This window comes from Leptonotus elevatus, chromosome 15 (genome assembly GCF_054856555.1).
Source record: "Leptonotus elevatus isolate MCC_2025b chromosome 15, RoL_Lele_1.0, whole genome shotgun sequence".
Lineage (NCBI taxonomy): Eukaryota > Metazoa > Chordata > Actinopteri > Syngnathiformes > Syngnathidae > Leptonotus > Leptonotus elevatus.
Genome location: NC_141253.1, coordinates 10,819,594 through 10,845,292, shown reverse-complemented (window position 1 = coordinate 10,845,292; position 25,699 = coordinate 10,819,594). Strand labels below are relative to the sequence as shown.

Here is a 25,699-nt window from a genome sequence, read left to right as displayed (position 1 = left end):
TGTTCTGAATGAACTCTAACTCTTTTGAGGGTGTCCAGTCAGAAGACTATTACAAGAGTCAAGTCTACTGGAGATTAAAAAAAGCATGGATAAGCTTCTCCTGGTCTGCTTGGAGTGACTTAGCCCCCAAAAAAATATGATTCTGATGACTGCTTAGGCCCATGGAATGTTTTTCAATATTGAAAATGTCGCAGCCCCAGAGGCAACAAATGTTGGATGTCCTCTATAATCTGTTTACTGTGTCCCTCTTGTTCTCGTTGAAGTCATAGGCGGGTGGCATAGTGTCACGGTATTTAACAGAGCTGACGCGGCACATCTGTGTGATTCCAAAGTTGGCTTGTATATGCCAGTTGGCAGAGGATCGGTTGGTACCTTCCATGATTGCGATTGAGCCCCGGCACGGTACAAAACAGCCTTTACAATATTGATATTGGTGACACAAGACACTGGTAATACGGCGCCGTCTCACTTTGCAATTCTTAATCCGAAAGGAATTGAGATGGGAGTCACTTGGAAGGAACCATCTGCCATGCGTCTCGGCAGATTTAGCCGACTTATGGAACCCTGCGAGTCTCTTCGCTTGTTCTTCTGATTCCCTCTCATTTCCGCAAAATGTATGACTTTGAATGCAGGAACACTGGGAGCGGGCAGGACATCGTCTTAACACTTCATTTCCTCTGCTCGCCCAGGAAACCGACAGACCCCAAGTCTCCTCATTAGTAATTCGTCAGGCGGGTGAATTGGAAAGTAAACAGCAAATTGGGAAGAAATGAGGTCGCTAGATTCCGAGATGGCACCTCATCAGAGCAAGTGCAAAAATAAACCCACTGCAGCTGGACAAAAACCTCTCTGCCTGCATTCTGCGACCGGTCGCCTCCTTTGAGAAGGCAGCAGCTGCTCTCCATTTTCTTCCCCCTTTTTTTTCATTACATATATTTCCTTGTGATATATGAACATCTGTCGGTAAGAGCGGGAAGAGATGAGTCGGTGCGGGCAAAGACATGATTCCGTTCAAGCGTCATTTTCCGATAAAACCCCAGGAATGAGAAAACGACTCTTATTTATGCCCCCTCTCGATTACCGGAATAGGACGAGCAAAACATGGCCTCAACCTGATAAGGTGATGCCCTTTTTTTTTTTTTTTTGCTTTCTTCACTTCAACTGCAATCTTCACAGTCGCCTCGCAACACTTTCATCACAGCCAACGAGGCGACACCTGCAGTGAGACAGGAATACATTATGACATGAACGAAGGGTGACAGATCAGTCACAGTGGGGAGATACCTTGGAAACGCTGTCTAATTCGTCGGGTAATAACAATGGTAAAGTGTTAATGGGAGCTGAGGTGAGCTGAGTCTCTAAGGGGGTCCTATTTAATTCATGCTGGAGGTATTTACCTGATGCCGATAAACAGTACAATAGTCTCCTGAATGTTCTCAACTACTGTCCTGTAGAGTTGTACCATAATGGGAATGAAGCTCAACTATGTAGTAGTTGCTGAAATCTCAGGTAACGACCAGTGCTGGACTGGCAAACAGGGCAGATACCCGGTGGGCCGGCCTCTTCTGGGACAGATGTAGTGCTTTTTAATTGACCTTACCGTAAACCACGCCCACTTGACCTAGTAAACCAATCAAGATGCAAGACGTCATGTCTGCGTCGGCATGCGCGTTTTGCTGTGGACAAACAAAGCAATCTGGCTCCCGGTGGTGCATTAAACGCTGTAGTCACGGCTTGTGTAAGATTGATAACCGTTATCCCGATCGAATAACCGGCGTCCTGCTGTAGTCGCGGCTTGTGTAAAGGTGATAACCATTATCCCGATCGACTGGAAGGAGGTGTCCGCCAGACACTGTCTGGTTTATTCCCTTCCCTAAACCCTCAAAGAACTACGAATAATGTCTGGGCTGGATCAAACTTTGTGGAAGAGCACACGACCAGTCTAATCCCTCCAAAATTACCAGAAACTACTATGTCTACACTGAGGTAATGTTCTAATAATAATAATGGTAATAAACGCTTTGGAATGGATACATTATTCATGCGCTCACACATTCACACTGTGGTGGCGGTAAACTACTTAAGTAGACACAGCAGCCCCGGGGCAGGCTGACGGAAGCATGGCTGCCAGTGTGCGCCTACGGCCGTTCCGACCACCGCGAAACATTCGCACCTTCCATACACCAGTGTGAGTAGCACTGGAGGCACTGGTGGGCCTTGCCCAAGGACACAACGACACATGACTTGGAGAGAGCGGGGATCGAACAGCTGACTTTGTTTTTGGGCAAAATTGCAGGGTGAGGGAGTGAAGATACCCTTCACTAAAAAAATTAAAGCCCCTCTGCTTGTTTCGAAGAGCAATATCGTGAGGGCGCTCCTTGTCGCATTTAATGGGCGGGCCCCGGTAAGGTAAATTATTTCCCTACATTTTGCCACAAGAGACTGGCCTACAATTTTGAAGGACCAGTCCATTATTCCATTTCAAATATAGATTGAAAACTCAAGCATCAACGATAAACATCAGTGGCAGAACTACATGTTAGGCAAGAGTCGGGATGGGACGGGCCAGGCCGGGTTAGAATGCCAGTGGTTAAAATGCCAGTGCCATTTTTTTTTTATGTGTGCCAGTCCAGCCCTGGTAACGACCTATCACAACTCAAATGTTTTTTTTTTGTTTGAGTCGTGATTGGTCATGACCATTTTTACTCGACAGCAAGTGGCAAAATGGCCACCTCCTGAGATAGATAAACAAGAGGATTTTGCTGCCTAATATTCATATTCATATTCATATTCCACAAACACATTATTAATCATCTAATGGGGCTGCATAGAGCATTTTATTGTAAAGAGGTTGTTTGAGTTGACTTCCACTAATAATATACTGCATTCCTCATTTTGTTGCTTTTTCTTGTTTTTATGTCTAGTTTTTTCAGTGTATTTTAATGCGCTCATGTCAAAACTGTGCTTTCCCTCGGTGGACACCTTTTGGGTCAGTGGGCTAGCTTACAGTAGATAACATCATTTGACATTTACATGCGTGAGCATGGAGGAGCCACACAGCGAGCACCTGTCATCGACATCCTCGTAGCTGCTTGGAATCGTGTCGGGGGCTCTTCTCGGCACATTATGGGACGCCACTGAGGGAAGCGAATCTGCTCACACACATTCTCGTCATATATTATTCCAGCAGAACAGATGAGTGCAATCTGTCAGGGTGGCTCGCTTTAATGTCCCTCCACTTAATGTGTTTTTGGCGAGAGACTTATTCAAAACAAACACACAAAAAAGCCTGAGCCCACTGAGGTAAATCCAAGGAAAACAGTCAGCGGTTTCTCATCAATAAAACCACAGGGTAATTAGAGAAAGCACTTGAAAGCCAATTTCTGACTTGACAAATGATCAATCTTCATCTGTGAGGCAACCACAGCCGCGTGAAGCGGCAACGCTGACAAATTTGGTGACAAATCGCTCAAACCTCGAACCGCAGGAGAAGTGTTCCAGACCTTTTTATACAATCTCCATAGATGCTATAGATACGCTGTGTAATCTCCATAGTCCGGTTTAAGACCCATTGTTGTAGTATAGGTTTATAGTTGCTGCATACTCCATACTCCATTGTCACTCTATGACCTCCTTCCACTGTATAGGCTCGATAGTTATTTCTATGGACAACTGAAGACGAAGGACCTTGTACAATGCAAGGTCCTTCGTCGTCGCGGTATGAACTCTTAAGTTGGAGTCACTGTATGAAAGCCCAAGTTGCTGCCTAAGTTCCATAGTCAATAGCTGCTGTGTAAACTCCATAGTCCATAGTTAAGGTATTAGCTTCATAGTCCAAAGGTGTTGTATACATTTCATAATCCATAGTCAATGTATTAGCTCCCCCAAGTTGGTGTATAAATTCAACAGGCTGCACAAGCCGTACTGCATCGTCACTGTGTGCACTCCCTTCTTGCTGTATTGTATATGATATACACGTGTAGTCTATAATTGTAATTTTAACTTCACGGTGCATAGGTGTTGTTGTATAAATTCCATAGTTGCTGTGTGAACTCCCTAGTTGCTGCATCAGAACCATAGTCCAATCACAGTATGAGCTCTGTAACTGGTGTATAAATTCTATAGTTCATCATCAACTGTTTAAGATCCATAGTCCATAGCCTCTCCATTTGGTGTATACAATAGGTTCTATAGCTGTGCCATGCTCAGTAGTGCATTGCTGATGAATAAGCACCATAGTCCAAAGTCGCTCTATGGGCTCCCATCGATGCCGTATAAACTTCATAGTCCATAGTTGCTGCATCCTTTGACCTTCATTTCTGATTGTCAGCTCAAAACCACTGTAATGTTGAGTGTTTGTTTCATTCACAAGCTCTGGTTTTAAGGTAATAGATCTGAAGAACCAAAATAATTAAAGACTGGCAATGTTTTTATTTCCCTCGTTGCCAGTTCCCCCACGGAGCAAATGAATTAGTTTTTTTTTATTCCATGCCATTATTCCATGCCATATTTTACTGCCTTTATGGTGGCCAATTTATCTGCATAACAGTGAAGAAGTATGCAGCGGCGGTGCATCCATAGTGACTGATCTCACGCTGTCTCTGAAATCTTATTAATTAGGTTGCTTTATGACAGAGACATTCCCTGCTTTAAGAACTATCTCATAAACTGCCTCTGTGCTGTCGTTGCTAATACGGGGGGCAACAATCATATAATCCTTGCAGCTTCGCTTTCACGACAAAAAATATAACAGAGGCTACCTCCCCGCCCTCCTCTCTTTCGCAATAATTCAGCCGCCAGGTAAATTGGAATAACTGTGACCATTAGTGAATTAGTTTGCTCTTTAAAATCGGCCATTGATCTCCGAGCTGAGCTGATTGGTTGCTGACCAGCCAGGAGAATTTAATTATCAAGTGTGCTGCTTGCTCAGCCATGTTTTGTGAAGGTCATGGTGCCACCACAGCCATTTTTTTTTTTAAGTAACAACCATGTCGAGAGCCTGATGTAGGGGGGATGGAATGGTGGGATATGGAATCCAGTACAAATGAAGTTAGCCACGGCTGGTCCTCGAAGTTCTTCTGTTACTTCCTGGCAATTGCAAGTGGCAGACCATTACCACGCCTTTCTGCACATGGCTGAGAGCTGTGTGATCATTATTTCCGGAATTCAGATTTACATTGGGTTATTCCCTCAACGGGACCCCTGAGAGGTGATGCATCGAGGTTATTACCTCCACAGAGGAGTTTAATGTTTCGGTGTTTCTCAAGGCACGTTTTCCAGCAAACAGTGCCATTGAGACTTTTCTCTGTCACCCAATTACTGGACAATGATGTCCTTCAATTGAGTGTCCTTTTAGTTTCAATGTGAGTGTTTGTCAGGTGGGGAGAATCCAATAAAACAATATCAATATATTAATTACAGGCAAGCAGTGATCATGAGCGCGTTGGAGAACTACTGCAAAAGTTGTAAGTTAGGGGAAATTGAAGCAGCAGGAGCTAATTAATCAATGCACTTTTTGATGTAGGAGCAACTAGGAGTCTCTTCAGGTTGAGGCCAGGGTCAAGATCTGACGGTGTGGTGCTAACCTTCCTGGATTTAAGTGTTTTATGATTGGTGAAATTTCACCAAAAGACCCACAATGTAGAAACGTTTCGACTGTCTTGTACATGTACTCCAATTGTGATAGCAATTGGTCAATATCTTTAAGAAAAGTTTTTGAAGATGTTAATTAAGAAAATGACTGTAAAATGTCCACTTCAAACTAAAATGGCGGACTTCCTGTATCTTAGCGTTTTATGGCAAATCAGACATCAACAATACACTCCAGTCGCATGCACTGACAAACACGTGAGTTTTTCGTTATTTAGAGTCTACTACATGTTTCGAATTTGGTAGTAATTGGACAAAATGACACTTTTCAGTGTCTTTTTGCATTCCATGGCACATTATCCATTCTCCACCCACAGGTAATGACAACAGCAAACATCTATTGCCAATTTAGCAGCGGTGGGTGCGTCAGTAAACATTTGTCATTTGCCAGCGGCTGGCCCGCTTCGCCATCATTATCACTCCGTCATGAGGGCGACGTGGCTCAGTGGTAGTCTCCCATCTGTGAGGTTGTGGGTTCGATCCTTTCCTCTGGTGACCATGTTTAAGTGTCCTTGAGCAAGACACTGAACCCCAATTTACTCCCAGTAGACCTGGCAGCACTCTGCGTGGCAGCAGCTGACCACTAGTGTGTGAATAGGTGAATGCGAGGCTTTGTAAAGCGCTTTGGACACCATGGTGTAGATAAAGCGCTACATAAAAAGCAGTCCATTTACCATTATTCAGGCTGGCCCAGTCCATCAGTCATCAATCCATCACTTTGTCATCGTCATTTTAACCGTGCTCCCCGTCGTCTTTGATTTTCGGGTTAGTGATGACAAAAATCGCTTCCTTCTGTTCTTATTCCGACAATATTTCAAAGCTTCCATCAGTCGTCAGTCCGCCGGAGAAACAGGATTTCGTCGTGGCGGACTGACGGATCTTCCGCCAGTACTGACGGGCTGCCTGTTGGTACTGACCAGACTGCCCACCATTGCAATTTAGCATCAGTATATGTTTGAATTGTGAAAATGGCCAAAATGGTTCTCGGAAAGTGGTTACTTCAAACCAAAATGGGTCTCAATGGGTGGGGGTTCTTTAGACTTCACTGTGAATCTACTCATACCGAATTTCATGTTAAATTGGATTTGGGGGCTGCATAAAAAAATAATAATAATTCAAGGGTGCTCTACCAAGTCTATTTGAGGGTTTTTCACAATCTGTCATTACCAGAAGTTAGTTGTCACTTGGATGGGGTTTAATATGGGTAAACCCTGAAAATGGTGACTCATTTGGCCTAAAAAGAGCCCTATTAATAATGATGCAGTGTAAAACACAGGCAAAGAAAGTTGTGCAGCAACCCTGGTGTCTACCTGTTTCCCCCAAAAGACTTCAGTCTCAATTCATCCTTCTTGCGGCTGGGACTCAGAATTCAAATAGGGAGAACAAGACACCCGATTCTTATGAACTTTTTGGAATGAAGAGAGACACTTAGAGGCGGGTACACAGGAGGAGTAGATGGGAATTGATTGACAAAGCGAGTGACGGGACCAGAATGGAAATTGAATCCCCTTGAATGAACCTGAATAGAGGAGCCGCCGCCTCATGAATAGGGCCGCTTTAAGACAGGCGACGGAGAAAACAAGCCCTCCCTTGTCCTGTCTGCTTGATTTCCTGAAGCAGACATCCTCCCTCCTTTATTTCTTATTCAACACGATCCACTCCTTGCAGCTTCCACTTTTTCTTCGTTGTCTCCTCTCGTCTTGGCTAATCCACTCTGCAAAAAGCTGTAATCTGCAAACAGCACAAGATGGCCATTATTTACAACATACCGCCAGGCTGTTTTGTGAAACGCATATCAAATCTGGCCTCGGGATGTAAACGGACAGGGGAGAAAAAACAGCAAACATACAGAGTCGATGAATCAATATTTACAACAGCATGCTTGATTGAGTCTGCTGTTTTATATCCTCAAACAGGCTCTTTTCAAAGGTGAAAATGAAATGAAAGTTGAAAACTTTGTGGTAATATTTTATTTAATGTGTGTTGGGTGTTAATCATTATGAGTGAAGTTGATTGTGTGGAACTAATTGTTGATTAAGGCACGACTGAAGGTGGCCAACAAACAAAAATATGTAAAAATCTGAAAAAAATACTGTTAAGTTATGCAAATAAAAATACAATATATTCTGGAGAAATATGTTGGTTACCACGTTACTTAGCATTTTTCACATTATTGTGTTATATGCCCGAAAACTATTTTCACACGTTGCTTAAAAACTGTCAGCGCATGACCTACACTAAAACACACAAACCTACGCTGCAGGTTGTTTATACACCGTAACTTGGCTTAACGCTGCGTGACGAATGTAAGATAGTCACCTTTGCATTTTACCTTTGTCAGAACTGTAAATGAGTTAATTAGTGTGCGATTTTGCGGCTTATTATATATTAGAGCTGTTAACGAATGGGTGGTAATTTGGTAATTTGTTTGATAGGGCATGGCAAATGAATAATTGAATCATAATTTGCGGACTTGGATCAAATGGTGTGACGTCACCGGAACCAGCGTCTTGTTTCAACTTCCTCTTAAAATATCACAATGCCATAGTATTTGGGATTTTATGTGCATTAAACGAATGCTCGCCATACGGTGAGCAAAATACACAAACATACAAAAATACACTTTGATCTGTATTTGTGGATGTGGTTTTCAGTTAGATGGCCTCCATCTGGTTGTCCTGCAGGTCTGCAAATGATTTGGTTGTCCTTTGGATGGCATTGAAAAGCCCTGCCTGCATCTGACAATAGTCCTCAAAGGAGCCAGGAAAGAACTATTTGGAAACCAGTGTGGCATACTTTGTGCTGGATGTGTGCCCTTGGACTGTCACTGCTTCTCTATGTGAAAATAATTGTCCAAGATGTCTATTTAATACTCAAAACCTCCATTAAGAGCACCATGCAGTTTAGACTTTTGGAATCACTGAGTATATTCTTCCAACACCCACATATCCTGCTGAAAATGTACAGTACTGTATATGTTTTTGGGATACAAGTTAGGCAGGGTGTCACAAATGTTCACCTGTCCTGGAATGTGTCCCATGCGATAAACAAGTTCATAATCCCGCCCCCTTGTTTCCCATTTGCTTCTAATCTTAAAAATACAAACAAAGCCTCCTATCGCACTGGCGCTGGCTAGCTACAAACCATTTTATGTTAGTGGCACTATTAGGTGAATCGGCATCCATTTTACTTGGCAGTAAAGCAAGGTTTAAGGAGTCACGCTGTACAACTATCTGCAGAAAACTCGGCATGGGATGAACACCATTTCATGGCAGTGGGAGGTATAAAGATCTTAATGCGCCGACAGAAACGTGTCTGTGGAAATAAGACGGGAGGATTTATTCTCATCCTGTGACCATATGAATGTAAATGTAGTCGCGGCAGGAGGTTCGAGGAGGATTCAAGGGAGAAATGACGCGCTAGGTAGCTAAAATTTCAAAGCCTCCGGGTGGACCACAGTACAGCTTGTAAATCTGTCATCACTTACAAAATGCAAGGCCGTTGTATGAGCTGTATAAATGTGCATATTTGCAACGCTTCGTTAACATAAAGATTATTTATTCATCAAATGTTTGTATAATCGGAACTTGAGGATGCAATATTTAAACTTACCACAAATCTATAGTGGTGCTCCGATCGATCGGCCGATTTCCGTACTTGATTGGCATATATTGATCATCAATGCCTTGTCAATCACAAAAAAAAAAGGAGATTTTCTGCAGTGTCAATTTAAAATGATGGCTTGTATACATACAGAGATGGAAATTGGATAGAATGTTTTTTTAATCAGATTCATCAATTGACACAATCGATTATTAACTCATTTGCTCCCAAAGACATATTTATATGTTTTTTTAATGTTTATTTTTTTTATGCTAGAGCATACAGAAGGCTTCGATGCAGCCTCTCAACTGCAAAGAACGGTTGTAGAAATGGTAGTTATTACACAAACGGCCAGCAAGTGGGAGCAGAGCATAGGAAATGAATCAGGACCATGTTGAAAAAAACACTCAATTACTTAGAATTCTAAATAGATTTGTAAATAATGATGAAACTTTGCTATATTCTAATGCTAATTGCTGCAAAACGGAAACAGATAGAAACTTACTTTTTTTGCAAAATCAGTCAAAATCCAGTAAAACAGCCGGGAGTGAAGGTTTTGTTTTAGTGAAAATGGCTGGTAGTGAATGAGTTAAAATACTCATTGGTAAATAGAGGGGGGGGGGGGGGGGGGCTGCAGTTAATAGGCCTACATGTTATTGGTAACATAATCGGTATCGGCCGAGTTCACTCATAAATGATCGGTATCGACACACTTTAGACAATATTTTATTTAATATGTAGGTTAATAACAAAATCATAAAAGCCATATAGCTAGAGAATACAATATTCACTGTTGTTATGCATCTCTGTGTATATGGATACTTAAAAAAATAATTAAAAAAAATAAATAATAAAAAAACATTATTCAATGAACTGAAATAGATTTTGACAAAAATATTTTACAGTATTTCAATTTAGTATTAATGTACAGAAAAACTGAATTATAACTTGAGAAAACAATATTCTCAGTTCCTGTGAATCTTTTAAGTACTGTACGAGGTGGAGAACAAGAAAAATTCCAGCACTGCTGTGACAAAAGATATATGTCAAATCCAAAGTACAAGTTTTCACCTTCAAAGTAATCGCCCTGGATTGTAACGCACTTTCCCTTGACTGACTCGCCTTTATGCACTCCTGGAAGTATTTTCCTTCGCAGCTGAGTTGTCACGGTCATTTTGATATTGTCCAAGTCATTAAAATGGGTTCCCTTGAAGACCCCCTTGCGCCTGCATGGGAAAGAAGAAACCATTAAATTGGATGAGTAGTTATTCTATGCCAGGAATTGCCAGATGCTCAGTGGATTGTGAACAGGTGCGTTGGAAGCAGCAACTTTCTGCACTTATTGCGCAACGGGTGCAGAGATCTGAGATCAAACAAAGTAGTCGCCCAGATACTTCTGGGCGACTACTTTGTTTAGTTTGAGATATCTTTTGTGATACCAGTCCTGGAACCATTCTGACACCTTTCGACACTGGTCAATAAATTATAACTGATTTCAAAGTATACTGTAGACATGAACTCTTTTACCGCCAAAAATGTTTAATGACGTACACTAAAATCCAAATGAATGCTGCCAAGAACGTTTATTGATGTTTACTACGTTTTCTCTCTCTCAATGGGCAGTGGAACTTGTTGCGCAGCGCTCCTTTTGTGAAGGGGTGTAAAAATCACATAACGGCCACTAACTATGGCCAGCAGATGGCAGCATTGTATCTCTTTTCAATGGGCTCCTGGTAGTATAGAATTACACTGAAACATGGCGAATCTGATGAAATAAAAAGGATGACGTGAATGATCAAAGCCTTTGTCACATTAAATCTAATTCACAAAAATTCGTCACTAAACAAAATATATTAGTGTCAAAGTCACTGTTGTGCAGAAAATATATCTTCATAAAAAGCTTGTTTTCTCTTTATGTTTTCAATTTTTGCTCAGTCACTCAAATTTCAAATGGTGATTACTAAAGAACGAAATAAGATAGAAACATACTTTTTCCTCTAATGAAAGAATAGAACGCGATTTTTCATGTGCTGCACACCATGAAAGATGAGTTAAAATGCTCGAAATTGGCTGGCACTGTCGGGGTTGTTTTTTGGATAACGTGTGGTAGTAAAAGAGTTAAATAAACAAATAAATACATACATACAATAATCTGAATAAAAGCCAAAATTGATAACTACCTAATACAATATTCTCTTCCCTTGCAATATGGTAGAAGTAGTATATGTGAAGAACATTAAGTAAAATCTATCAAATAATGGGTTTTACGAACACTATCAACCACTAAGTAGATATAAATAAAATTCCTGTATTCATAACATGATTGTTTTTTTCACTTATGATAAGGGAATGCACTTTTAAACTGTATTACAAAAGAGTGATGCACAAGCCCGTTTTAAGTGCGCCAGTGATGAGTAACGTTAGGTATCCAGTTGTTCATCATCTATTTAGTGGGAACAGATTAGGCCCATTACATTTAGTAATGCTCTTTTATAATGGTATTGTCTAATAAAGCATGAAATAGGAAAGATTTCACACAGTTCACACTTGATAGCGCTCTGTCGGACATCCCCCCACGGCCAAGGGGCACACATTTTTTGGGGTAATTTCTTTTATCGTTAAGTAAGAGGCTTAATTTAACTTGCAAGAGAATATTAATGCAGGAAGTCTACACAATGACGATGTGTAATATTTTAATGTTCTGGGGAGAATTTTTTTGCTAATATTGTTCTGTCTGTTCCAATGACAATAAAGCCAGTCATATACTTATTCTCAGCTTGTCAGATTTGTAAATTATGTATTACTTTGCAGTCTACTTTGAACACACAAAGGAATTGTTGCTACACAATTGTAGTCATGATACTCTTTAGTAAAAGTGATCGCACGTAGTCATTGTTTAGATTTGTTTCTAGGTTAGTTGAGGACCAGCCTGAAGGGCTTGTCCTAAATAATTTATAGAAACATGCTCATGTTTGGTATTATAGTGAGTTGCTGGTATGTTGAGAGCAATAATACAGTTATGCAGACTGTCTTAGTAGTTTTCTTGCTGCTCGACGAACATTGCGTATCTTTTCTATAGAGGCTCATAAATTTTGTATACATTTGCATTTTTTAACATAAATGTATTCCAAATTTGCCTAATTAAGCTGCATAGTCGATAATACATTGATATTCTACAGTTTGCGGGTTGAGTTCACTCAGTAAAACCTACGCCTGTTTAGTTGAGCACATAGCTATTCTGTTGAACACAGGTTTAATTGTACCTTCTGCAGCACATCTCGTGGAATAACATTTATTTGTTCTGCTTGTGTGTTGCTGGCATAAATAGACGGACAAAGATGACTGCCATCAAAATGTCTGTCTTGAAATCACTGATTTATTTAACAAGTAACAGGATTGGAAAACAGTCAAGTTACGTCATTGAAATGTTAGCTGCTAGCATATTCCAGGTTTGGTTGAAGACCATCGCTAGTGCAACTGTTATGATTGCGTTTCTTTTGTTCACGTGTGAACGCTATCGTCTGAAACTCGGAACAATTTTTTTACTGGGACATTGTTGATGTGATGAATAAAAATGAAGTGAACATAACCCTAATGAAACATTACATTAAGCAACGTTTTATGACTTGTCTAGAAGGCAATTTGACGAAAAATGAGGGGTGGTACTTACAGTCTTTAAGTAAAGGGTATGCCTTATGGTTTTGTAGCATGACTGCTAAGCTAACTGTGGGCATGTAAGCAGTTAGCATGATGTCTGATAACGGCATGCATTTGTCTCAAGTTGCCTACGATTAGACTGTGTTTACACTATAACACTAGCATAAACCTGTAACGCTAAATATAACTCTAACCCTAACATGCTAACTTCTTACATGCTAAACCAATGACTCATCTGGTAACTCCATGAAACCTATCATTAGTCACTATTATGTTGTTTGTGGTCCACCCTGATTGGTTCTTCGCTAACTGTATCAGAGCAATGTCTGATTGAACTGAAGGGCGCAAGTGTGAAGACCCCCTTATTTTTTTCTTTGGACTCTTGGACAATTATCCTCTTATATGGCTGAAATTGTCATCTAATAACTGTCTTTTCCTTCTCACTCCCTCCCCTTCTCTCTTTTATTCTTCTCTCTCCCATCAGGTCTCCACATAATGGAGCGAGAATGAACAGAGAGCGGCTGAAAAAAAAGCATGAACTGGAGGTTTATTGAGGTCATCTGCTTCCTGTTTATATGGGACCATATAACAGTTCAGTCTTCCCGCCAGGACCCATTGGCCACTGAGCAACATGTCGCCAAGCAGTATGACTGGCTCATCTCCGACCGCGGACCGTTCCACCACTCACGCAGTTATCTGTCCTTTGTGGATAGATTCCGCCAAGGATTCACGACCAGATATAAAATTTATAGGTGAGTGTTCGCTGACGGCGCGCACTATTTTCAGACGGCACTTGCAAAAAGCTGCATGTACATTTTTAACCTACTAACTATGCATTTTTCATTGTAGCGTGTTGTCACTCCTTATTAGATATTGATGAGGGTGTTGCTTGCTTACTTTGAATGCTGAAAAATATTTTTTCCGACGAGCAGAACAAAAAAATCGTCAAGTAGCTTGACTTTACCGCGCCGAAAGACCCTCCATAAATAGAGGGCATTTATAGCAGTATTTTTATAGCCCTTAAGTCCAAAAGCGCCTCGCAGCATTTCATTGCATTGCCTCTTATGCAACCCACTCACACCCACATCCACTCGCTAGTGATGATGGCAAGGTGCAAAGCAGCTCGTCAGGAGTTCTTAAGGGTTCCAAGTCTTGCACAAGGACACTTGAGCTGTGTCGCAGGAGGCAAACTTTGCAATTATGAAACGGTCACGCTGACCTCCTGAGCTGTCCGGCCCTTATGGGGGAAAAAAACAGCAGCTGCTTTAATTTAGATGTCATGTTAATGATCAGATATGAGCATTCACACGAATGCTGTAAAACTCAACTATAAGGGATTAATGGGGCAACAGTAAAACTATAAAATTACTAATTTGGGTATTATCTGAATTCACAAATGCGTAACCGTGAATATGCATGACTCTGCAGAAAAACCCGAGTCATAGTATACAAATCAACTCAATCGTCACATCGCTTCTGACGAGACTGCCTGCCTGCTCTTCTTTGGGTTTTCCTACCCCTGATATTCACACATGTCACAGTAAACAATTAATTTGCATAATATGTTTCTCCACTTGAGCGGGGATTGTTGCGCCCAGGATGCGATTCTCAGAGGCGAGACTTTCGAGCCGACGTTCAGAAGACAGGGTGCAGAATGCTGCATGGGTTTATTAAAACACAGACTGTGTTTGCACACAGGGAGACGCTGGGGGAAGTTGCTATGCCGTGGTGTCGTCTTCCCTCCTGACAAACCATTTGCAGCTTTAAATTCAGCCATCGGTGCAGGGTGTGACCTCCCTGTTTACAAGACAATTAAAAGAAAAAGCTTTGGTGGATTTTCTCATCTGTCAAAGCAATATATTGTTTAATCTTTAGCTGTAAAAGATAAGAAGACTTATCGATCAAACTAGAAAATGTGATATGCTTAGTAATTGGCTTGGAAAGCTAAGAGATGATGTAGCAGAGTGCAAACCCCCCACCAAGAATGTTACTGCTAACAAACAACAATTTGTTTGTTTGTCCTTGCGTATACTAGGATTCCACTTCCTGTTTCATCAACATAAGAAGGGACTATATTATATTTCCTTGACTAGGGTCACAAATAAATTGAATTAAAATAGCAAAAGTGAAGATAAGTGCTTTATTAAAGTGAAAGAAATGTCAAGAAATAAAATTTTGTTGTCTGTCCATATGTTGGCGGAAGAGATAGACTGTTATTACTGTTGATATTCACTAAATAGGAAAATATTAGCACCAATATATATATAAAAAAAGACTCCAACTCTAAATTGGTTGAAATGTCTTTAAGCATGTTTATTGAACAACATTTCAGATTTGCAAAACGCTGATATTTTATTTAGGTTTTTTTGCTTTAAAATTATAGCAAAAACTAAAAAAAAGTCCAGGGAGCATCCAGGCTTATTGCCATGTCTTTAAAAGATAAATAAAAGAATAGCTCCCTATTGTGCTCTAAAGTAAATAGTTTTCCAATTCAAAAGATCTGAAATTTTAAAATTTCACTTATCTTACTTTTAATTTAAAACAAAAACAGAGAGAGTGCAGATAGTTCCCAGCATTTGCACTGCAGCATCTCTTAGAAAGCTCACCAAATTTCATCCATTAGCCTCTGAAGTCAAAACGCCTATGTTGGCAAGTTTAAACCGATTTTATTCTAATTTTTGCCAATCGGATTTTTCAAAATAGGTCTTATTTGATAGCTGGCAAGGTTTAGAGTCCAAAACAGGTGAGAAAGTCAATGCCATTTCATTTTTGTGGCAACGGGAGTTTTCCCAAAGTCAACAACTTCACTCAAAGTGAGTGTAGTAGTCTAATCATTTTAAATTAAACAAGATATTCAAACCATTAATGGATTACCAAAATTGTATATATACATAGAACGAAGTATGGTCTCTCTGAGGCACCATAGAACGTGTGCTTCAAAATAGTAGTAATAGTATTCTACTAGTTCAACACTAGATGGCACAAAATCCTACACACTGTCTTTTTAAAACAATTAAATAAATTCCTAAAAAAAAAACTCTGGTACCATACCAATTTCAACATGGCTATATAAATAAATTGGTCTTCGCTTAACAAAAATTGTAGTCTAATGTATTTGTTTCATTTATTAACTAGCGGGCTACTTCCTGGTTCGCGTAGTTTGCCAACGGGACTGTACCATGATGGATTCTGAATAGGAAAAACGGTTAATTGTGACTGAAATGACCAGCGAGATGACCAAAGGCAGCCCACCAAGCCTCACTAGTCAGAAAGCTCAGGCTCATTATGGTAACAAAAGCCAGACTCACCATTGACCCAACCGTCTATTCTTGGGCTATGATGGCTGAATTGCATGAAAAAAATCTCTATAAATTCACTAATATCGTCAAGACAAGATATAGGATGTGTCTCCCACACTGTTACTCAGCGGCACTGCTGTCAGCATGCATGCAACGACCATGGAGACAAATTGCAGTGAACACTCTGAACTGGCCAGCCCTCCGGTACAAATTGACTGGTGGTGCTGGTTCTGTGTTGAAGTAGCAGATCGGTGCATCTTCAAGCAGCGTCGGTGAAGCAAACGAGTGACATCAGCCGCTGTAGTGTTTTGTCGGAATGAAGCCTCGACCACAGCGCTCGTGCTCGCGCTCTCCTCTAAGCGCCAATGAGCACTGAATAGCTTTGAAAATTTCCCCGGAGACTCTGTCGGCTTCGGCGATTTAGAGGTGGAAAGTGGTCGAATCAGATTTGCAGAGCGACAAAAACCTCCCTTCCTTGTTTTTTTTCTTTCTTCATTTTTCTCCTCGGCGTCTCATATCACAAGCGATTACCCTCGAGGAACGGTGCACGGACGACGCCAATCTGATCAGCGACAAACAAATCTTCGGCCCATCTCTAATAACATGGGCGCGACGCCTAATTCCAAAGATAAACACAGCTTAAGGAGGTGCCAGCCTCTTGTCTTCTTCTCTGAAAAGGTCAATGGCCGTGTGATGGGGGAGAGCGAAAAGCCACGAGGCACCAATTACTCTCTCCCCCTGCACTTAAGAGTTTAAAAAAAAACAACAACTTGAAGTTATCAACGCTGTAAACTGCGGAGCACATTTGGTGTAAAGCAGGGGTTGGCAACCTACAGCTTGTGGGCCATACAATGGTCCAGCCAGAATATCTGTGCTGGAAATTTTTTTTTTGTCAATCGGATACACTTGTGTGGTGTGTTTTGCTGGGTTATATCCTGGACCTAAAATTCACATATTTTCACCATTTTACTAACCTTGCCAGGAAGCTGAACTCTCGCGGTATTTATTCACAAATACTAGGAGAAATACATCTTGTACTGCTCCCGCTGATATGTTTGCAACCGACCTTTTTTAGGTCGGACCAATGAGACGTTGTTTAAGGCGGGACGAAACCAAGAAACATCGATGGCGGGTGTGGGTGTAACAAACAAACCTAACGTCGACAAATGGATGCTGAAATTAATTCTGTTCTGGCAGAATTACTCACCGTTTCCTTGTTGAATGTTGAACAACGAGAGGCTCTTCGTGCATTTTTAGCTGGTAAATATGTTCATGTTTTTTTCATTTCGTAAAATGACACCGAAGACGACATTTTCATCCGTTGCCGTGATTGGTCAAAACAATCGCGCACAAGATGCCACATCTTCATCATCAGATTTAAGTATTATACAGCAAGTCCCTCCTTTCCCGGACGGATCTGCCAAGTGAAGTTCCAGATTGATAATGTGAAGATCTCCCTTGAGTGAATCACAATTATCAATCTGGCTTGTGAGGCTACCATTTTATTTGTTGTTAAAATTCAAACTTGTCTTCCCGGTTCACCTTTTGGTGGGTTGATCTCCAAACCAAAACGGATTTTGACATATGCATTTGATATGATGTAGGTTATTTATTGAATTTTATGTGTCCTGCCATGATGAACACGTGCCGGATCTCGTGCCAATCGGGTTTTGGTAGGTTCCGCACCTAAAATATTTTCACCGTATTTGTAAAATTTAACGGGTGTTAAAACAGACACGTATAACACTTTTCCATGTTGTAGCAAGTTCGGCTTTCGGTTACCTAGTATCAACAGTTCAAATGGCGGAAAATGCTGAATTACTGCTAGCTACCTTTGTTTATCACAGCACACTACTGTATTGATTCCTGTGTCTCTACATGAGTTAGCTTTAGATCTCTACGAAAGTGTGGAACTACCAATTTGGAGTAAAAACAATTTCACTGGTGACTATGTTTGAGCATATTTAAATAAGTTCAAACGTGCTCACAAATAAGTTCAAACATACTCATGTACTCGTAGGGTAAATGCTACAAATATAGCATATTTTACCATAATGCCACGGGGTATTGCACATGCACGAGTATAAAACCAATAACACTTTCTTTCTTTTTTTTTAAAGCATTTGTCTAAGTAAAAACATGTTCATTCATAACTTTTATTATTTTTTTATTATTATGTCTGCAGTGCATGATTTAGGTTCTGCATTTCCCCCCATAAGGCAACAGCTTATTGACTTGTGCAAGTAATCCTTCGTGTATGGGGAATATATGCTATGTTTGTAGCATTTAGCAGACAAGAATGTTCGAACGTACTCAAGACTATGTTCAAACGTATTTGCGAGTTATATTTGAATCTCCACATTGGCAGTTCCATTCTTTTTCGTAGATCTGGTACCCCTAAAATCTGTAAATCTTTGCCAGGATACTCATTTGTGCAAAATTTGGTAGTATAGGGAATATAAAAATCCGAATCAAAATGACTATAGTTGCTTATGTGCATGCAATTTTCATTCTATAATTTTTAGCATATAGATGATATATAAGATATGGGGGGATTTGCATTTATCTGAAAACGGTGCAGTAAAATATGCATTGGCCAAGTTTTCCATTTTAAATGAGCTTTTCCCTCCCAATAGAATATTCCTCCTCCTTTACGGTATCCTTGAAAACAGTGTGCCTTTAAATAAAGTGAAAGATTGGTTGCTTTTATTTGATATCTGATATCTTTTAGACTTCTCCGCAGGTCATTACGCTACAGGCATATTGAGCAGTTTGAACGGGAGACACTTCAAAAAGAGCAATCAATCAGAAGTGTGCATTTTCATAAATATTTTTCATGTCTAAATAACATCCTCCACCCCGCGTCTTTGATTACAGTACAATGCCGGATTGAGGCTTTCAGAATGCATTAATGGCTACCGGATTTGCATTTATATTGGATTTTGGCGTGGGGCATGCAAGAACCTGAGATGGAACAAACAAAGAGCATCATATGAAACACACTGGTTGCCTATAATGGAGTACAAGCGAGAATATGAGCGATGCTAGTCTGAGCAAAACAGGCTGTTAAGATAGAACTGCTAACTGAATCCTGCATTGGTACACATCAAGTGTAGAGAGCTTGCCATAGGGGGAGACGAATCACATAGCTATTTATCAATAGTCAATACTTAGCACCGTAAAATTCAGTCAGCTGAGCGCACAGGTTTTGGTTTATAAGCTGCACATGTGCTGCCTCGCTTGGGGTGCACACCTTAATGGCACGAGTGTGACCAGGGAGAGTTGATTGATGCCAAGTTGTAGACTGTCCGCAAAAGCTAAGCAAACTAAACTTGGCTAAATCCAAGGAGTTCCGATTGTTCTATTTGTACGTTTTACTGTTGTGTTCATGCTAAAGTAACAATTGTTTGATGGCTGAAAATCCCGTCGTGCTGTATATTAAGCATTACGCTAGCGGAGTTATAATGGCAGTGATGCTGTTTGTAAAGTATTTCTAATGAACACTCTCATTTGGAAAACTGGTGTAGCTATCTGCCAAATTAAACGCTGTGTGTTCAGGGAGGGCAGAATTCCTGCAAATATGCGAGACGCTCTTGAGCAGACCGGATTTGAAAAAACGATTCAAATGCTTTGTGTGCAGATTTGATTTTAAAAGGAGAAGAGTTAAGGACAAGCTGAGAAGTGGGAAATTGGGAAAATCACTCTGCAAGAGTAAAAGCTCAAAAATATAGCAGTACCTTGACTTCTGTCTTCCCCAACTTAGGAGATGTTTGGGTTAGAACCGAGGTACTACTTTAAATTTACAAGCGAGTGAAGGCGGGGTTGGGAGCTACAGTCGATGCACTTTTAGCTGTTTATTAAGCAGGAGAAGCTAACAGAAGGAACAAACCCACACCTGGATGCTAACATGCAGATGACGCGGTCAAGATGAGCCAGCCGGCTTGAGCCCCTGATGTAACTTGCTAGGCCACCCCAACACTCGAGTTGTGACTTTCAGCTTGTCCTAATGTACAGTTTTATTTTTGATAAAGCAGTTTTAAGAGTGTATAGTTGCCGCTTATAGTCCGAACTTTACTGTATGTTGGGTTGTGCATCTATTGACAAGTTAGACATTTTTTCAACTCGTACAGCCAAAAGGCAAACATTTTGAAGCAATCCTGAATTGTGCAATCGCCATAAGTCATAAAATTGGCAAACAATCCTATAAAAAATATTATGTAATGAAGATGATGATGACGATGATGCGCAAAAATACCCCTTAAGCAACTCAGTTGCCAGAGACTTAATTACTGGATCACAGTGACAATCAAAAACCCAAAGCCAGTGGCGACCAATTAGCATAAATAGTCGGTCAAAGTGTTAAGCTGCTCATTTGCACATTGTTGGCTCCGGGTGAGTTGCTGTGTGCGACTTTATCGGCGTTGACGTGTCACGAAGACGCAAGTCCACACAAATTGGCCTCTTCTGGTGGTTTCTGAGCATGTACTGTATGATGTGTAGTTTTTTAATTTTATATGTTAGATCCTTTACAATAGAATAAGACTTCATTGGTCCCACAATGGGGAACATCTGCAAACATTTGATTATAGCAACAAAGTGGAGAAAACAACATATCAAAGTATCAAAAATCTAGAAGTGTAAGTTAGTTTAGAAGTTATTGACTAATCTAAAGTGTTGAAAATGCCTTACTCCCTTTAAGTTGCAATGTTAATGATTGAACAAAACTGCCGTTTTTGGGGTCTCCTGAAAAGTGATGATTTTGGAGGTACAAGGTTGCGGCCTGACGCTAGCGATATGTAGCTAGAGATAATACATTGACTGTACAGAGTAGATGCAGACAGTAGCAGGCAGAATTACTAGCTACGCCGAGCAAAGAAAAGAAAGTGATCAGACCAATATGCGCAATATGAATTTACATGTATAACGGAACGTATGGTGTTCCACAGGGTTCAATTCTGGAATATCTGCTGTTTTCATTGTATCTGCTGCCACCAGGTTCCTTCTGAATAAAACAGCAATGGTTGTTTAAAATACTCATTACTGTATGATTTGCAATGCCAAGTTGAGCAATTCTTGTCCAGCTCAGTAGCTATCTAGCAAAACGAAAGGAAGATGTAGCTGGGGAATACAAGAACACAAATTTTTTTTCTGAATCCAAGATGAAAAGAGACTCCCTCTGTTCATTTTGTTCACCAGTAAACACTCTACCTATGTCTTAAATTTGAAAAATAACTAACTAAATAAATACATAGATCAGTTAATGCACATAGGAAACTGGTGGGGTTCAGTACGTCCAACAAGGTTAATAACATACCATACAGCACAGTAAAAAAGTATTTGCCTTCTTTTCAATCTTACATTTTAAAATAGCTTCCCCACTTTAATGTTTAAGTTCCATAAAACAAATGCAAATAGACAAAGATAACCCAAGTAAACATAAAATGCACATTTACCTTATACATTTTCTTTGCTTCTGTCCTGCCTGTCATGTTTTTTTGTCTTTTTTTTGTATGCCTCCAAGGCCATGTAACAATATTCCCTTCCTTGATTCCATCGCACTGTTAATCATTGATTCACTCTTCGTAATGCACTGGCCAGCATGGCCCATTCATTTCCATGTACTGCTTTGCATTGACCACATATGGATCGGATCGATTTGGGCAAGGCAAAATCCACGTGAGAGGTTCCCAAGGGCTGTCAAGGGTGTTTGTACGCAAGGTTTGATAGGTGTGACTTTTTGGGGACATACGTGTTTAACTCATTCACTCCCAGTCATTTTCACTGAAGCAACCCCCTTCGCTCCCGGCTGTTTCACTGACATTTTGACTGACTGTCCACAGAATATTCGGTTCTATTGCTGTAAGAACAAATGCATATTTGTATCTGTTTCCAATTTGCATTATAATATAGCCAAGTTTCATCAATATTCACAAACCTGTTGAAAACAGTGGGAAAAAGAGCTTGTTGCAACATGGCTCTGGCTGATCTCTTATACTCTGCTGCCACCTTCTGGCCGTTTTTTTGTAATAACTACCATTGCTTTAAGCGACCTCTTCATGCCAGAAGCTGTATCAAAGCCTTCTGTATGCGCTAGCATTAGAAAAAATTAAAAATAAAAACATAGTAATACGTTTTGGGGAGTGCATGACAAATTATTAAAAACATTATTTATATGTTTTGGGGTTTGAATGCACTCTTTGACAAGTGAGACCCCAGGTCCTGAAGTAGCTAGGCAGTGTAGGCACCACTATATTTGATTTATGACAGATGCAACATGACACACGGCTCCCAAAAAGTTCAACTTTCATTTCGTCAGTCAATATTCTCCCCAAAATCCTAGGAATCATTCAAGTGTTTGCTTTTTATTTGGCAAAAGTAAGATGAGCCTTCATGATCTTTTAGTTCAGCAATCGTTTTTGCCTTGGAACGCTGTTGTAGATGCCATTTTTTGCCCAGTTTCTTCCTTATTGTTGAGTCATGAACACTGGCCTTAACTGAGGCTAGGGAGGACTGCAGTTCATTAGACGTTGTCCTGGGTTCCTTTGTGACCTCCCTGGATGAGACGTCACGGTGCCCTTGGGGCTCACCACCGTGGTCCGAAATCTTTCCGAATAGCTCTGTCACATTACATGTATTTAAAATGTACCCTCTTCCCTGGTGTTTGATTCAATATGTTGTGACATATGCCGTTATACAAGCACATTATGCATCGCACTAACAGAACATTTCCTCGCCGTTGTTAATTACGCCTAATCAGCCCACAGATGAGCCTTGAATGAATTATCCGTACATGTCATTTGCATTTGAACATTTCTCTTCTCTAACCCTACTCTCTAATTCTAACTTTTTCTATCAGACACACTTGGACATTTACTCTTTTTCATGCTATTTTTTTCCCCGTGGTCGACTACAAGGTGCACCACATTTGTCTCGACTCGAGCGGTCTGTAATTGGAAAGCTGATTTGATGGAGTCTGCAATTTTGCCGCGGCCATGTTTAATTCAGCAGGTGAGCTACCACGCTAGCCGCGGGAAGAGAAAGCGACAGAGAAGCGGCGAGGTGACAGGAAGTCAGGATGGATGAAACAGACTGAGGAATAGAGGAGCACAAAAGGGGAGCGGTGGGGTGGTGTCCGAGGAGGCCATTAGGGGACGAGACAGGAAGGTGCTAAAAGTAGTGAGGGGGGGGGGGGTACAGTAAAGTGACGGAGACATGAAAACAGGTCTGCTGTGGTTAGTATCAAACAGACGAGCGCTGGCGCTGAGGTCACGCTTTTTGTGAGGAAGGAGGGGATCTGTTGACTCACCCACACAACCTAAAAACAAAAATATTACAGCTGTCATCTCATCATCCCTTTGTTTAGAAGATCACATTTGCTGCGTTGAGTCAATTTTTCTACCAGCACACATACGACTATTTTTAGCAGTTGAAGAGATAATGACTGTTTTCACCAAAGAGGGTGAAACGCAGTCAGACTGTCACAAATAATGCGGTACATTATTCTAAGAGACATCTATACATTTTTTATACTGCTTTTCGTTAGGGTTTCAGGTGAGCTGGAGGGTACAGGATTTGCGGCTGTGACAAAAACAAAGAGCGTCGGTGCCGGGGGAAACAGGCAAACCAAACATGGCGATGCCAGTTATGCATGGACGCTGCTTAAATTTGTTCTCGCAAAATTATCCACAATTTATTTTTTAAAGACAAAAAGCAATTAGCGCTTTGTGCATTTTATGCTCTTAAAGATGCCCATTCGTTTATTATTATTTTTTTTTTTAATGTGCATTGTGCAGTTACAAAATGTAATATCAAAGCTTTTTCTACATCATGCATGCTCCATTGTCCAGATGAGTACGAAGAGCCCTGACTGTTTTACTGTAACTGCACCTATCAGCTTTTATCTTCCCTTTATAGTTTATACATTTTCCTTGGGGATGGGTAGAGTTTTTCTTACCTCATTTGAAGTCATGTCTTCGTTTATCAACTGTGGGTGTGGCTTTAGGATCGTGCATACTCACATGCGCACCATGAACGAGCCTGACACAGATGCTGCAGTTACGCTGTGGGCCAGAGGTGGCAGTCGTGAGTAAAAAAAGTGTCAAACTGCACAAAGATCCTTTAAGCAAAGACAACAGCGGCGCTGACACTTTACTTTACACTTTACTACTTTTTACTTTGTCGTGATTGGTCAAAACTAAAACTAGGTTTGTGAAAAAAAATTTGCGTAATTAATCACATGACTTCAATAGTTCACGATTAATCACACATTTTACATGTGTTCTAAATGGACAATAAATTGTACAAAAAATGTTTTTTTCATACTCTTGTAAAAGTGGAAAGATGCTAAACTAATAGAAATATGGCTGCATGTTTTAGTCATTGATACAGTAATTTCATAATAATTCATAAAATTGAGTTGAAATTAAAAAGATGTACTGAACTGTGAAAAACGAGGGATAGTGATTTGTATTGAGGTCATTTTTCTGCCACTAGATTACATATTTGCATAATTGCATTTGTAAGACGGTGACAGCTCAGTGCATTTTTCTATTCATATTAAGAGCGATCTAATCTTTAACATGAAGTAACTTATGAAATTCTGCACATTTTTTAAATTGTAAAATACAACTTGACCCCATTCTCCACAAATGTATGCATTATTATTGAATTTATTACTGCTAAATTTTGACATGGATGTGTCAGCTGGGTTGCGACTGCAATTCCCCCAGTACAGACTTTCCAAGTAAGGGGCATTAACCACACGATAAAAAAAATTGTGGCGTTCTTCATCAATCTGGATCTTTGCCAAGTTAGCATAATCCCTCTCTACAACTAACTAACCCATTGACTTGTATTTGTATGCAAGCAAATTAAATAAATTATTCACATTATGTTCCCTTTCCTACTGAGATCACTGGAAAAAAATGAGTTCAATCCCTTTGCTTTTTCTGTAGACGGTAAACAGCTGAAGTCAATCACCAGACGTAAACCCTATAGAGCAGGGGTGCTCAAGTTCGGTCCTCGAGAGCCCCTGTCCAGCCTGTTTTCCGTGTTTCTCTCCACTAACACACCTGATTCATGATCAGGATCGTTATCTCGCTGATTAGCTGATCATTAGATTCAGCTGTGCTGCAGGAGGGAGACGTGGAAAACAGGCTGGATAGGGGCTCTGGAGGACCGAACTTGAGCACCCCTGCTATAGAGCATGCAGTTTACCTTATAAAGACTTCATAAAAAACAACAACAACAGAAAGATCTTTTGGTCAAAAAATGGAAATTAAAGTCTAAAAGACCAATGCAAAACTTTGATGACGGTGCAGTTATTATAAGCAAAATAATATGAATTCACTTGAATCTATTTTAAGGTTACACAAGCATAAACAAGTAGGGATTTTATTTTTTTTAGAACAAAGCTGAAAAACTTGGCAAAGTAGCATGTGGCTCCTTAGCCAATTAACTGTAAACAATTCTATATTTGTGATCATGAGGTG

At 40.4% G+C, this 25,699-nt stretch overlaps 1 protein-coding gene across 2 annotated transcripts in view; it reads left to right on the top strand.

The window, feature by feature from the left end:
• brinp1 (bone morphogenetic protein/retinoic acid inducible neural-specific 1) overlaps nt 1–25,699 on the top strand; it is a 154,798-nt gene that overhangs the window by 23,224 nt on the left and 105,875 nt on the right. For both annotated transcript variants that reach the window (XM_086096940.1, XM_086096939.1), the window contains one exon: nt 13,394–13,661. In XM_086096940.1, the coding sequence (XP_085953066.1) occupies nt 13,444–13,661 (218 nt within the window). In that variant the 5' untranslated portion in view covers nt 13,394–13,443. The remainder of the gene's footprint in view (nt 1–13,393; nt 13,662–25,699) is intronic.